Source organism: Tinamus guttatus, unplaced genomic scaffold, assembly GCF_059628265.1.
Source record: "Tinamus guttatus ecotype Peru unplaced genomic scaffold, ASM5962826v1 Tinamus_guttatus_pri_ptg000211l, whole genome shotgun sequence".
NCBI lineage: Eukaryota > Metazoa > Chordata > Aves > Tinamiformes > Tinamidae > Tinamus > Tinamus guttatus.
Genome location: NW_028288745.1, coordinates 727937 through 740604, shown reverse-complemented (window position 1 = coordinate 740604; position 12668 = coordinate 727937). Strand labels below are relative to the sequence as shown.

At 45.7% G+C, this 12668-nt stretch overlaps 1 protein-coding gene across 1 annotated transcript; it reads right to left on the bottom strand.

Moving 5' to 3' along the window:
* Window positions 1-3790: 3790 nt before the first annotated feature.
* Window positions 3791-9327, bottom strand: LOC104569210 (pancreatic alpha-amylase). The gene is made up of 10 exons (XM_010216162.2): window positions 9158-9327; window positions 8241-8387; window positions 7830-8027; window positions 6478-6708; window positions 5515-5648; window positions 5216-5338; window positions 5021-5120; window positions 4811-4932; window positions 4590-4715; window positions 3791-3989 (listed from the first exon to the last, which is right to left on the bottom strand). Exons 1-10 carry the CDS (start codon window positions 9323-9325, stop codon window positions 3800-3802), a joined length of 1539 nt encoding a protein of 512 aa, XP_010214464.2. The 5' UTR covers window positions 9326-9327; the 3' UTR covers window positions 3791-3799.
* Between the last annotated feature and the right edge of the window lie 3341 nt (window positions 9328-12668).

Sequence of the window (12668 nt, the reverse complement as noted above, 5' to 3'; positions counted from 1 at the left end):
CGCCGCCTACTTATACTTCTGCACGATGACCCAGTTCCCACTGCAGCTGGCAGATTTCACACAGATAAACGCTGTCAGTTATTATTTGGTTACATAGCTGAGTACCCTTCCACATTTTTTGATCTTTCCTGATTTTCCTAACACCTGAAGATAAACTGTTTTTTCACAACGATATACGTTATCTCCAGCCAAGCAGCCCACGGGCCGGCGTTCAAAGCGGCGCTCTTTCAAGTCTTATTAACAGCAGCGTTTCTGAAAAGCTTATTAAAAATGTGACATGTGGGTTCTCCGGTGGGGGGTGGGCTGGAAGACAACATGAAAAGACAACCAGAAGTTTGGTAGCCCTATGGGAATTAATTCACCACCATTCAGAAGCATCAAGCTCCTGGGCTTCACCCTAGCACAAACCCAGGGACCTGATCGGCCACTGCCAGTCAGTAGCAGATGAATCGCATGACATGACGGGTGCCTTCAGACACAGGGAATCACAGGGACAGTGTGGCCAACTCACAACCCTGACAGTGGAAGAAGGCTTGGAGGAGATGGACATGGTGCCCATGGAGCACTGGGAAGACAGTGGAGTGTGACTGGCCACAGGTGTTGCAAAAAGAACTGATTTGGTCCCAGCACGAGGGGGACCAGAAGGTGACCTTCATTTAAGATAACCGGCGATATTGGATGCGTGGATCAGCTGACTGGGTGTCAGCTGAGCAGATCAACTGGCCACGTTCATGATTTTCCCTGAGCTAATCACGGGACGCGTGACTGCCTCGCTGCGATAGCCCAAGCAGCAGGGCGGGCCGGGGGTGTGTACCCACGTCAGCCCAGCATAGGCTATAAAAGCTGAACGACTTTTAAAAAAAACAGAAGACTTTGAAGAGAGCGATGGGCTCGAGGTGGTTGCACCCCGTGTTCTCCACCCTGGCGGCCGAGACACCCAGCACCATGCGGAGACCGGGATGGGAGCGCTGCGTGTACCGCCGCTCATCTCCACCTTGCTGCTGCTGTATTGGGGTAAGCACAGCTTGCACCCACTAGAAACTAGAGCCTGTTTCCCTGCACACTTATATTGCTAGAGTTGTTCCCCAACATTTGCTGAAACAGTGACAGATTTTCACTGTACAGTTGTGTGGAGCAACTCTGCTGTTACTACGTGGTCAAGTGATCTAAACTTCCCGTATTTTCCTATCCAACAGAGGTTCACTGCAGGTTTCCTCTCTGTCCTTGGGTGACCGCTAGCTCAGCAGCTGCAAAGAAGAGAAGCCAGAAGGAGATGTGGCAGAAGGGTCTTGAGGCTTAACACAGACTTACACTGGGAACCCAAACAGAACAGATGCCTTAAGCCCTGGAGCTGAAGGAGCCTCTTTCAACTTCCTATTTCTAAAAGCTCCCAGCCTTGACTTGTAGCAGGATTTCAGTTCTTCACTCAGTAGTGACATATAAAGTCTCTTGATTTATTAGCAACACTTTATGAATAAGCTAGAGTCATGGTGCTGATAAAACTATTTCTGAAAGAACTTCACCAGAAAATCAGTGACGTTGGTGAGTATCCGTGAGAAGTAGGAAAGGCTACAGCACTGCTGCACCAGGAGCGGAGGAACCTCAGCACCCGTGGGAGCTCCTGTCTTGTGCTCTCCCTGAACCTAGCCCCATCACCCAGTGGGCATCCTGCACCTCCTCCTCTTTCCTAGGAGGGAAGCAGAATTAGGTCCCACTTGCCCAAGCCTTTAAAGGGCAGACAAAAAAAGCAGGCCTAACTCCTGTGCTTTCCCGAGGGGCCTGAGCCCAGTGAACATACCAGCAACCTCATGGTGCAGTGGTAGCACCTTCCCAATAGAGTGCCGCATGCCAACGCGTGCCAAGATCCAGTGGTGTCAATCCCAAGGCCCAAATAGTGCCAACTGACCACTGCACAGCCCCAGATGGTGTGAGTTTCCCATGGGATGGCAGGAGGGGGAAGGAGACTTATTGCATTGCTCCAGAACACGTCCCAAAGACCACCACACTTTACTGCACACGTTACAGGTATAAAGCAGCAATTCTTACCGACAGGAACTACAATACTCAACTAGGATACTTTTCAATTACACTAAAAGTTTGGCCAATGGCAACTACCCACTAAACAAAGCCAGCTAGTTTATACTAACAATAACCACCCGAATGAATGAACAAGATAAACTCACTCTCACTGGTGTTACTCACGTGTTGCCTCAGCGGCCAGCGTACCCTCAGCCCTGGGAAGTGACCGCACGAGGGTGTCCCCAGGGGCTCCGCAAGTTGGCAGACCTGTTGTCACCTGTGAAGAGCCCGGCACGGCCTCCACACCAACCTATTTATAATGGGAAGGTGGAGGTGGAGTCGCGAGGCCGGCCGCAGCTCTCTCCACACAGCTGCGGTCCTTGGGGTTCAGCGCTGCTCCAGCCTTGCTGTGGAGATGGCATCCCCAGCGGCAGGCCAGCTGTCTTGAGTGCTCCTCGGTGCTGAAGAAAGCAGCTGGAACAACCACGAACAAGTGCTTGCTCCTGCCGCAGTGCTCCAGGAGAGGCCCCATAGCTGGAGTAGGAAGGAGTTAACTCCTGCCTGCAGTGCCTAGCGCTGCCCCCGCAGCCAACGCAGGTGTTGTCTTTCAAGGTCCTGTTGAGGAGAAGGTCCTTCCAGACCATAACGTCTTGTGCTGCCCCAGCAGCGAGAGGAGGGCTGGTTTCTCCCCATCCTCATCTCAAAATCCTGACATCCTCCTTTTGGGGTACAAGGCATGGGAATATAGACTGCTTGTGATGGCATCCGGGGGGTCAGGGCAGCTGGGAGTGTCATCCATGCTGTTCTCTACCGCACAAGACCAACCTCAACACAAGCGTCTCCCGCACTGCTATTTAGTTGGCTACACAAATAGTAGGTATCGTAGTGAGGTGTCACAAATGTCCTTGTGATGGCCATGTTGTGGAAACACTCCAAACATTCGCACATAGGCTAAGTAGAACATGACAGACATGGGTAGGCCCTTCAAGACGCCTGGAGGGAGCTAACTTGAACTATCATTGCTGACACAAAGAACATTTTGACAATTTTTAATTTCTATTTCACCTACAGTTTTCCATTCACACCTACACTACAGCAGGGACCTTACTGGTGTTTGTCGCAGCTCCGATCCTTTAAGAGAGGCATTACTCTTTCATTTGAAGCACATTTATTATTTGCTAGATCCAGAGAATCACTCGTTCTTGAATATAAGGGCCGCCTGGACACAGCCCTGTGCCACATGCTCTGGGTGACCCTGCGTGTGCAGGGGTTGGACTAGATGATCCCTGGAGGTCCTGTCCAACCTTATGGATTCTACAAGGAAATTGCATAGCAGGAGATATTGCCTACATATACAAGATAAGAAACATGTTTCACTTGAATTTCAATTTAGCTAATTGCTCCATGTTTCAGCCCAAAGGCATGTTTTCATGATTTTGGAGATGCAGTTACTTGCCAATCCAGCGTACCAGTGAAGAGAAATAAGCTTCACTTGCACAAAAAACAATTTGAAATGAAACCATTTCAGTTTCTACCTCACATTATTTATTACTGCTTGAAACGAACATACAGAAATTTCAAAGGCAAACATATCGCCTCTGGTGAATGTGCACGAGCACCAGCAGCTCATGTCCCAGTATAGCAGCTACTCCACATTTCATTAATACAAGCTAAAACACTTGTGCTCTAGCACTGTTCATTCACTGCTGAGCAGCCCGGAGAAGCAAACCATCCTGTATGCTTATACCAACAACAGATGCACAAGTTTTGTTGTTGTTTTTTACAGTTTAGCATCAACATGAATTGCAATGAATGGGTCTTCTCTATCACTGCTAATCAGGAACAGAGCCGTGCCATCTGCGGCAACATGTACTGCAGTTGCTGTGCAGGAGTCGCCTTGCTTTTGCCCAGAAACGACATCACAGTACGTGCCAGCAGGCAGGCCGGTCTGCAGAGTCACGTTCAAGTACCTTGGAAAACATTGGAATACAATAAGAATTATTTAGATTTTCACAAGCTTTTCTCCCCCCTCCCCTCTCCCCCCCCAATATTAGGGAATTTCTCCAAAGTTCTCCATTTCTTTGGACGCTTCAGAATCTGCTCTCCACAACACAATACTACCTAGGACTAGTCATTGGGGGCTATTTTGAGCCTAGAAAATTACTAATGGTTCATGCTAAGGCCTATTTAGCACTGCCTCACACAAATACATTTGAACAGGCATGAATAAAAATCTAGCCACCATCTACAAAAACTGTCCTTCAAAAGCTTATGGAGTTGTACTATGTAGTTTGATCAATATATACACGTTAAAATACTTCTTAATTTGAGTTGTTCTAAACTAAGCCACTTAAATAAGGTTCGTTTTAATCGCATAGAAAAATACTCTGTTACAGTTATTGTTTTTGCCTAGGACTGTGAAGAGTGCTGCTGGTAGAGAAGAAAATAAGCAGTTTAAACTGTCAGTAAGCAAGACAGAACTGTTACAAAGCACTGGGGGATCTCTCAGGAAGTTCTAAAGGTTTCTCTGTTGGGTAGAAGGATACCAATTCTATTCCTCTTCTACTTACCAGTCATCGTTATTAAAGACAATGAATCCTTTATTACCACGTCCAAAAGCAATTTGATTGCTCTTGTTGTCCCACCAGTTGGAGAAAGGCTCGCCATCCACCACGTTACGGAAGATAACCATGTTCCTGAAAAAAGACAGAATGGAGCTCACTCCCTATTATTGAAACATCTCCACTTCAGTGAAAAATATGCATGAAAGTAGCAGCTGATATTGCTTTACCGGATTTGATGCCAGCGATGTTCACAGACCCAACCATTCCCACAAGTGTTGTCTGAATTGATGGTAACATTTTTGATCAATCCATCTGGGTAGCTAGGTGGACCCACCCAATCATTAATATCCTTGATGAAAAATAAAAGAAAAATTCAATGTACAAATCATAAGTATTTTGCTTATTTATTCTTTCATTGCCAACTGTTACAAACTCACCGTTCCGTTTTGAAAATGTCTTGGCCAACGGAAGCTTGACATCACCCGCGTGAATCCATAAGGATGAGCCAGCATGAAACCAACAGCCATTTTGTAAAGCCTGTAAGACCAAAAGACATGAGACATGGAAAGGGCCATCAGCACAGGGACAAAAACCCACCAAAGCAGCATCACCTGCACAACAGCATCTCCTACCTGGCATCCCAGAAGGTGAGAATGGAAGCTCCACCAGCCCCATGCCCACGCTGGTTGTCGTGGTTATCCACGAAGACCAGGGCTCTGTCAGAAGGCACAAGGCCCCAGTCCTCTCCCCAGTTCCTAGGCAAAAAGAGAAGGGCTTGAGGCCACCCCATTCAACTGTGCCTTCAGCTATACTCTATATATAGGAAAAATAGAATCATTAGGGTTGGAAAAGATTGGCAAGATCATCAAGTCCAAGCATAGGCCCATCACCACCATAAAAGGGAAAGAAGCCCCGGGACGGTCACCCTTACTTTAAGTAGGACATCTTCTTGCCATCCCACTTGCGGAGCACGGTCCCCAGCTTTGCGCCGTACTTGAACTCCGTCACTCGGCCATTTCCAAAGTACTGGCTGCCTGTGACCGGCTCTCCACCCAAGTCAATAACCTGTCATGGGAAAGAGACAGCTTTTCTTTCTGCTAATAAAGATGTAAAATGAACTGCCTGTAACTTGTTGTAGGAAAGAATAATAAATTGAGCTAACTATATTATTCCACTTTCAAAGTTGCATTTAAAGATATTTTATTATTATTTTTTATCCCAGATGTGGTCACTTCATTTTCACTTCCACCATCTGCCTTGTTACCCTCACCAATCGCTACACCATAATTAAGGCTTGGGCCATAACAACTTTATCTTTAGTGTAGATCCCAAAGCTATTGCTTCTATGTGGGCCACTCCATTTCTTATTTTCATCAGATAGCTAACATATGCTAAGCGATTTGTACCTTGGACTTAATACCTAACATACTGATTTAGTAGAATATAGCTAGTGAATTTAGCTGATTGAAATCAACAGTTACTTGTTTCTTGGCTCTTGCTGCAATTTGTTATTGAGAAGGAAAACAAATTTAAATTTCAGGAAACACTGATTATGCCATTTTCTGTTGCAATTTAAGAATCTGGAACACAGAGTGAAATGATCTCTTTCTGAATTCAGTCAAGTTTTGACACTAACTTAAGTGCAGTAGATTTCATCTCAATTGAAATTTCCAGGTTAACAGCTCAGAAGGTCCCAAACAGCCATTGCACATGCCAGCTAGATTAGAGAACTGAACTGAAAATGTGGTTATTAAGTCTTAACATCTGTTTCAATAGCTCTTCAGATCTATTGATAGGTGCTGGGTTCAAGCAAAGCACAACTTCAAGGGCAGGAGCGAATCCACAGTGTGTCTGCAGAAAGGTCCCTGTAAAGCAAGGTTACCAAGTGAATTACCTCCTGGTAAATGAAAGGTTTAGACCCTGGAGAAAACCAGGTAGTGTTTAGGTTGTGCAGCTTGTCCAACGTTGCCTTCACATCCTCAGGCCACATATGCTTGGCCGCGTCGATGCGGAAGCCGGCCACACCGATGTCGATGAGGCGGTTCAGGTACTCCGCGATTTTGGAGCGCACGTAGTCCCTGTCCAGGGCCAGGTCCAAGAGGCTGACCAAGCGGCAGTTACGGACCTGGAACACGTGTTTTACATGAAATATATTTCACCCAGCAAACAAAATACAGTGACCTAAATATATATATATATAATATACAATTTTATTGTTTATAATGCAATGCCAAAATAAAACCATCACTAGTTGTTATCTATCATGTGTGTTCTGTGCCTTGGATGGTCATTTACATCTACATAAAATGGGCATTGAGCAGTCTGCATTCGCCCAGCCTCCACAGCTAGACAACAAGAGAGGAACAAAACATTAATCTACTGTCAGCTTTCTAATGCAAATATGGGGCATGAATGATATACTATTTTTATTCCAACGTATTAAGATTCCTTATTCTTTTCAATTGCATCCATTTTTTCTTTAAGAAAGGACTTCTAGAAGTCATATTTCAAAATTTTAAAAAAGTACTGCTTTCTAAAGCTTTACTAAATGTTAAGACCCTTTTTCCTGAACCTTCTTTGTGTTTATTTCAAAATAATATATTGCAACACATATGTGTCTGAGATACTTTAGCATTTCCGATGCTCCTGAAGAACTACCCAAGATTCCTCAGACATTTAAAGTCCCCTCAAATACTCCTCTTCTAAACCTCTACTTGAAAAAAAAAAAAAAAAGTTTAAATGCACTTGAAGGGCACAAGACATGGTTTAAGAAAAATCCTGGATTTATAATATGATATATAGGAACCTTCTTATTTGCAAACCACAACATCTTTCATAAGAAGGGGAATCTATAAAAAAGAAGTTAGCCTGACAGATGTCAGCCTTATTTCTCTTTATGAAATCCTGATCTCTCCTGAATTTGAGACCAAAGAAATAATCCACATCATAAATAAACCAATTAATAGTAATTTTAATCTTTTTTTTAAAGCACAGAATAATCCCTAAATAATATTTAAGAATTTTTTAACTGTCTTTGTAAATTACCTAAGCACATTGACTGTATCTAAAAAGGTAGAGCTATTCTCATAGAAATGGAGCTCATGTTAGTAATGTTATGCTGATCGACCTCTATTTTTAATTACACTGTTTTTCCATAATATGCTTCATCTTTTTGTTTTGACAGTGTACAGGAGCAAAGAAATAGCAGCCACACATGAAAAAACACATCTACAGCTCTAGATTTACCTGATATATGTCTTGATAATTTTCAATGTCTCCACTTCGAGATTTACATTTACGATCATTGAAGTCCAGGCTAGAGTACGATACAGCTGGAAAATCCTCGGTCTCTGCATTGAAATAACTTCCACAAGTCGCATGGGTTCCTGCCCCAGCATTAGCTCCACACATATGGTTCATAACTGCATCCACGTAAATATGTACCTAGAGAATAAATTCACATTTCAGCTTGGGGAAGCCGCTTCCCACTGACTAAATAACGTAGTCTTGCTCTCATCCCCTGTCCTACCCACCTACTTCTGCTCGCTTGCTCCCCACAATCTGCTCTGCCTTTAAGATACTCCACTTTTATTAGAATTGTCGCTTCCCGCCCTCTACATCCTTGCACTACTCACGCAGAGCTTTCCGAGCACTTACTCCAACGTTGTTACACCTGGTCACCATGTCTCTGAACTCGGTTTCATTTCCAGAGCGGGAGCAGAGCTTGTAGCTGATGGGCTGGTATCTTTCCCACCAAGGCTGCCAGGGATTGGTAACGATAATATTTTCATTTGGAGGAGAAATCTGTTAATAAAAGGGTGTCTCTTGGTAACAGGGTACTGATTGGGGTTTATTTAATGTTTGCCCAGGAAGAACATAAAAACAGAAAATCAGCTAATCCAAGAAGATCCTGATATCTAGTCCACAGAGATGCTCCATACCCTCTGCTCCCACCACAGTCAACGGGAGCCAAAACTCTTGGGTCCAGCAAAAACAAACCGTGGACACAGGACCCCAGTCATCTCTGGGGCCATAGACCTCATATCTCAAAAGAGGAGCCTGGAATCTGAACAGCACGGTCAGCAGGGAGAGCTCAAAGGGAAGAAGGAACCAGCTATAAACCGTTTGGGTTGTTTTTTTAACCTTCAATACCCTGGTATTCTCTTGGGAGATTTTTCCTCTGTCGCAGTTTCATTTTGTGTTTGCCTGGTTCTTAAACGGCTTCCTTGATTTAAATAGTACCAAGCAGATAAACAGAGATACGTGAGATGGAGTGAGATCCCTGTTTTATTCTGCACAGCAGTAAATACGGATTTAGCTGGTAATCTGAAATTCTAATTCATCCAAACGAGACAGTAAGAAGAGCAAAACATATGCCCTTTGGAGTGATGAAATAAATCCTCCCTTACGCCATGACTGCCGAGGAATGCGTTGATCAGTATTAACTATTCCATTTACCAGTTTCTGCTTTTCTTTCCCCAAACCTGGCCTTCGTTAACTTGAACATACTGCTCTGAAAAACCAGCGACCGTCCCTGGGGCAACTTTACTCGCTGTTGCTGGGGAGCCACGTGCCTGAACGCCGCCGAAGCCGTGAGGAGCCAGGTAGCGCTCGCACTCGCGCGCGACGTCGGCCCAGCGCCACTCGAAGAGGTGCACGAGGGAGGTCCGGCCGGGCCCGGTGTTGGGGCTGTGCTGGGCCCCGCAGAGCCCCGCAACCAGCAGCAGCAAACGGATCCTCATCGCGTCTCCTCCGAGCAGCTCCGATCCTCTCGTTCAGCCTCCTGCAAGAGGGTACAGCACACGTGACAAAACACACGTCCAAAAGCCGCTGCCTGTCCCTGCCGCCTTGTTGCTTAACTTCCCTTGATTGCTAATTTGTTTGAGAAAGTTTAGCAAAACTATATCGACTTGCTGTGCTAACGGTAACTTAGCTTTTCCGAATTCACAGTTCATGCCTGGTTCAAGGCTGTCTCTAGTGTATGAAAATAGTGTTTTTATTATTATGAAATAGTATTTTATTAATTTATTTATAAATTATTATCAAATAGTATTCTTATAATACCTCCATCATTATATGGAGAGGTGGCGTGCATTTTACACTGAGTTTTCAGCAAAATTCAAATATTTGGGAGGTTTAACATCACCATACCAGGCCCTAACAAGATGAGAGGCATGCCACAAGAGGTTGATAGTTTCCCCTAAATAACACAGACAAAATCTGGTTCCTTTCTTCCAGTGTCTCTTCTTTGCCAAATGCTACTGAAACACACAGAGATGACACAGGGCAATGAAGGAATAACAAGAGTTTGTGCATGGTCTCCTGGGAGGCCCCAAGCACCACAGAGAAGGGTCGGAGACCAACATGGGCCATCAGGTTTGCTACTGTAGAAAAAATATATACATATAAATATATATATATATCTCCTCTCACAACTTAATATAAAAAAAATTGGAGAATGTACACCTGAAAACTTTGGTCTGCCACAGAGATCAAAACACAGGATATGAACATTATATATATACATAATGTTTTATGTATCTGAAACATCAGGTGCATGGTGCAAAACAACCCTCTCTCGTACTTCTATTTCAAGCAGAGGAACGGCGTCTCGCAGGCTGTGACGCTTCGCTCTTTGGAGCAAATCCGAGTGCAAACGATGCCAGTTTATTCCATGCAGTTCCTGCTCCCAGGCCCTGGTGCCAGCAGCTGTCCCTGTACTGCTCAGGGCAACCCGCCCTATTCAGACTGAATCATCTGAGAAATTCACCTTGTTTTGCTGCTAGTGATTTTAATTAAATTATTAGTTTGCAGTATTTTTTTTTTTTTGTATTGCCATAGGAAAGCTGGAGATTACAAGGAATGTAGGGGAGAGCTGGAGTTTCCTTGAGAACCTGGGACACGGGAGGACTCGCAACCAGCTCTGTTTTGGCTGCCTGGGAAGTCTGTGCCAGGGGCTCAGCTGCTCTCCTCGACATTCCAGGGATGCCAGTGACTGCACGTAAACCCGCTCTTAAAGGAGGAGGAAAACATCAGGCATTACTGCAGCTAAATCATCGCCTTTCCTGCATACCTGAAGTGCTGCCTGTCTGCAAAATAAACCCACGTGACATGACTCAGAACGGTAAACCAGTCTTTGCAGTATCTTAAATTTAACACAAAATTACAACTCAGCAGCAGCAAATTTAAGCACTCTAAAAGGAGTATTCAAAACATCATAAAAATTGCATTTTACTTAGAAGAATTACACATTCCTAGGGAAAACAACAACTGGAGTCTGCACATCTTTTCTTCAGCACTTGTAGTATATCCTACCCAGGCTGAGGGTGGGCTCCAAGCTACCCCTCACTTGCCTGAAGTCAGAACACGCTCCTGCTTCGGCCCTTCCAGGTATTCAAAATACTACTGCGTTTCAAGTGGATAAAAACTCCCCAGGCATCCAAACAAGCCTTGCAAAAGCTACAAGACAGGGAGAACCAGCTTTAGGATTTTGCATAGACCACAACCTCAGAGTATTTTGATGGTACCTTTACCAGTAATTCAGAGATTTCACCAGATGCAAATTATAGATTTCGCCTTCCGCTTAATATTCCTTCAGGAGGGTTTATTTACCCCCGGGTGCCTGGAGCTGGGCTAGGAAGGGGCCGGGGTTACAGGGGGGGTTAGGGCGCAGGTCGCTTTGGGATTTGCAGCAGCCCTGGGCCAAGCGCCGGAGCGAGCGGGCAGGAGGGCTCAGGGAGCACCAGCCCCGGCCCCTGGGGCAGAGCCGGCGCTGAGAGGGCCATGAAGCAGCTGAGGTGCCGCGGGATACGCGTCGTTCCCCGCCGCGCCGTCCCCGGAGAGCTCTCGGCAAACGCGCAGAGCCCGCGGCGCCTCGGGGCCTACCTCAGGACGAGCCTTGGGGCTACGCGGGGCCACCTGCGGCAGAGGCCGGCAGCATCTCAGCCGGGACGCGGCCTCCTCCTCCTCCTCCTCCCCGCCGCACTCCCGCGGCTCCGTGGGCGAGCAGGCCCGGCCTGGGCACCCGCGCGGCACCGCTTCTTCATCGGAAAGCGTTGCTAATTGCCGCTTGGAAAAGCCTGTCACGGCGTTCACTCGGGATAGAACTGCATTCGGGTACATCTTTTAATTTTGGAATGTTTTTGGCTTTGAGTATAGCACCACCTGCTGCCATGCTACTGCAGGGCTTTGGAAAGCATCTGTGTTTTCTATTTTAAAAGCTTGGGGACGGAAAACAGCGCATGCCCTGCGACTGCTGCGACTGCCCCCATGCAACAGCCCGGGCACACGCGCTGCGCTACACCGAGCTGAAAAACGTCTCTGGACGAAGGCTCCTCTTCTCTGGACCTAATCAGCACTGCAATGACGACGACAAAATTATCTGTCCTCTTAAGCTCCTTGAAGGAGCCGTCTCCTTGCACGGAGAAGGCTCAGGCAGCAGTCACAGGATTTGAGCTGCCAACTAGCAAGGGGAGCAACAAACTACTCCAGGAAATAAAGTACTTACACTGGCAGCGTGTTCTCCTTAGCCTTGCATCAACTAGGAAGATACGTTTAAGGAATAAACTAGGACAGTTGAAAATTTCCAAGAAAACAGGAGTGATTCCCAATTTGACATTAGGCCCTCTTAGCTGCCAAATTCCCAAGTTGTGAAAGGTGCAACTCGTGCGAATGATGTAACACTCGTTAAACAGCTTGGTGACTTATCCAAAGTACCAGTGTCATAAGGATAACTTACCTGGTTTCTGGACAGACACCACCTCCCCTTTGCAAATAAATAACATCATCTTCTCACTACCAAAATTTACTTTCACTGTAATAGGGTGAAGTCCCTAAAATTCAAAAAGGGTTGAGGAAAAAACACCCAAAAGACTCAAAGTGGAGAGGAGACCTTATAAATAAATCTCCTGTTTTTTTTTTCTCTCCTCTAAACAAGTTACCCACTTTGCATCGACGTAAACTTGTCACAGGTCTGTTTGGAACTTAAAGAGTATTAGAAGAACCCCCTGACTCTGGCTTTCAAAATTCCGACAGGTGGCACAGGTTATACACAAACACTTCTAGTTTCCAACACTGTAAAATCTT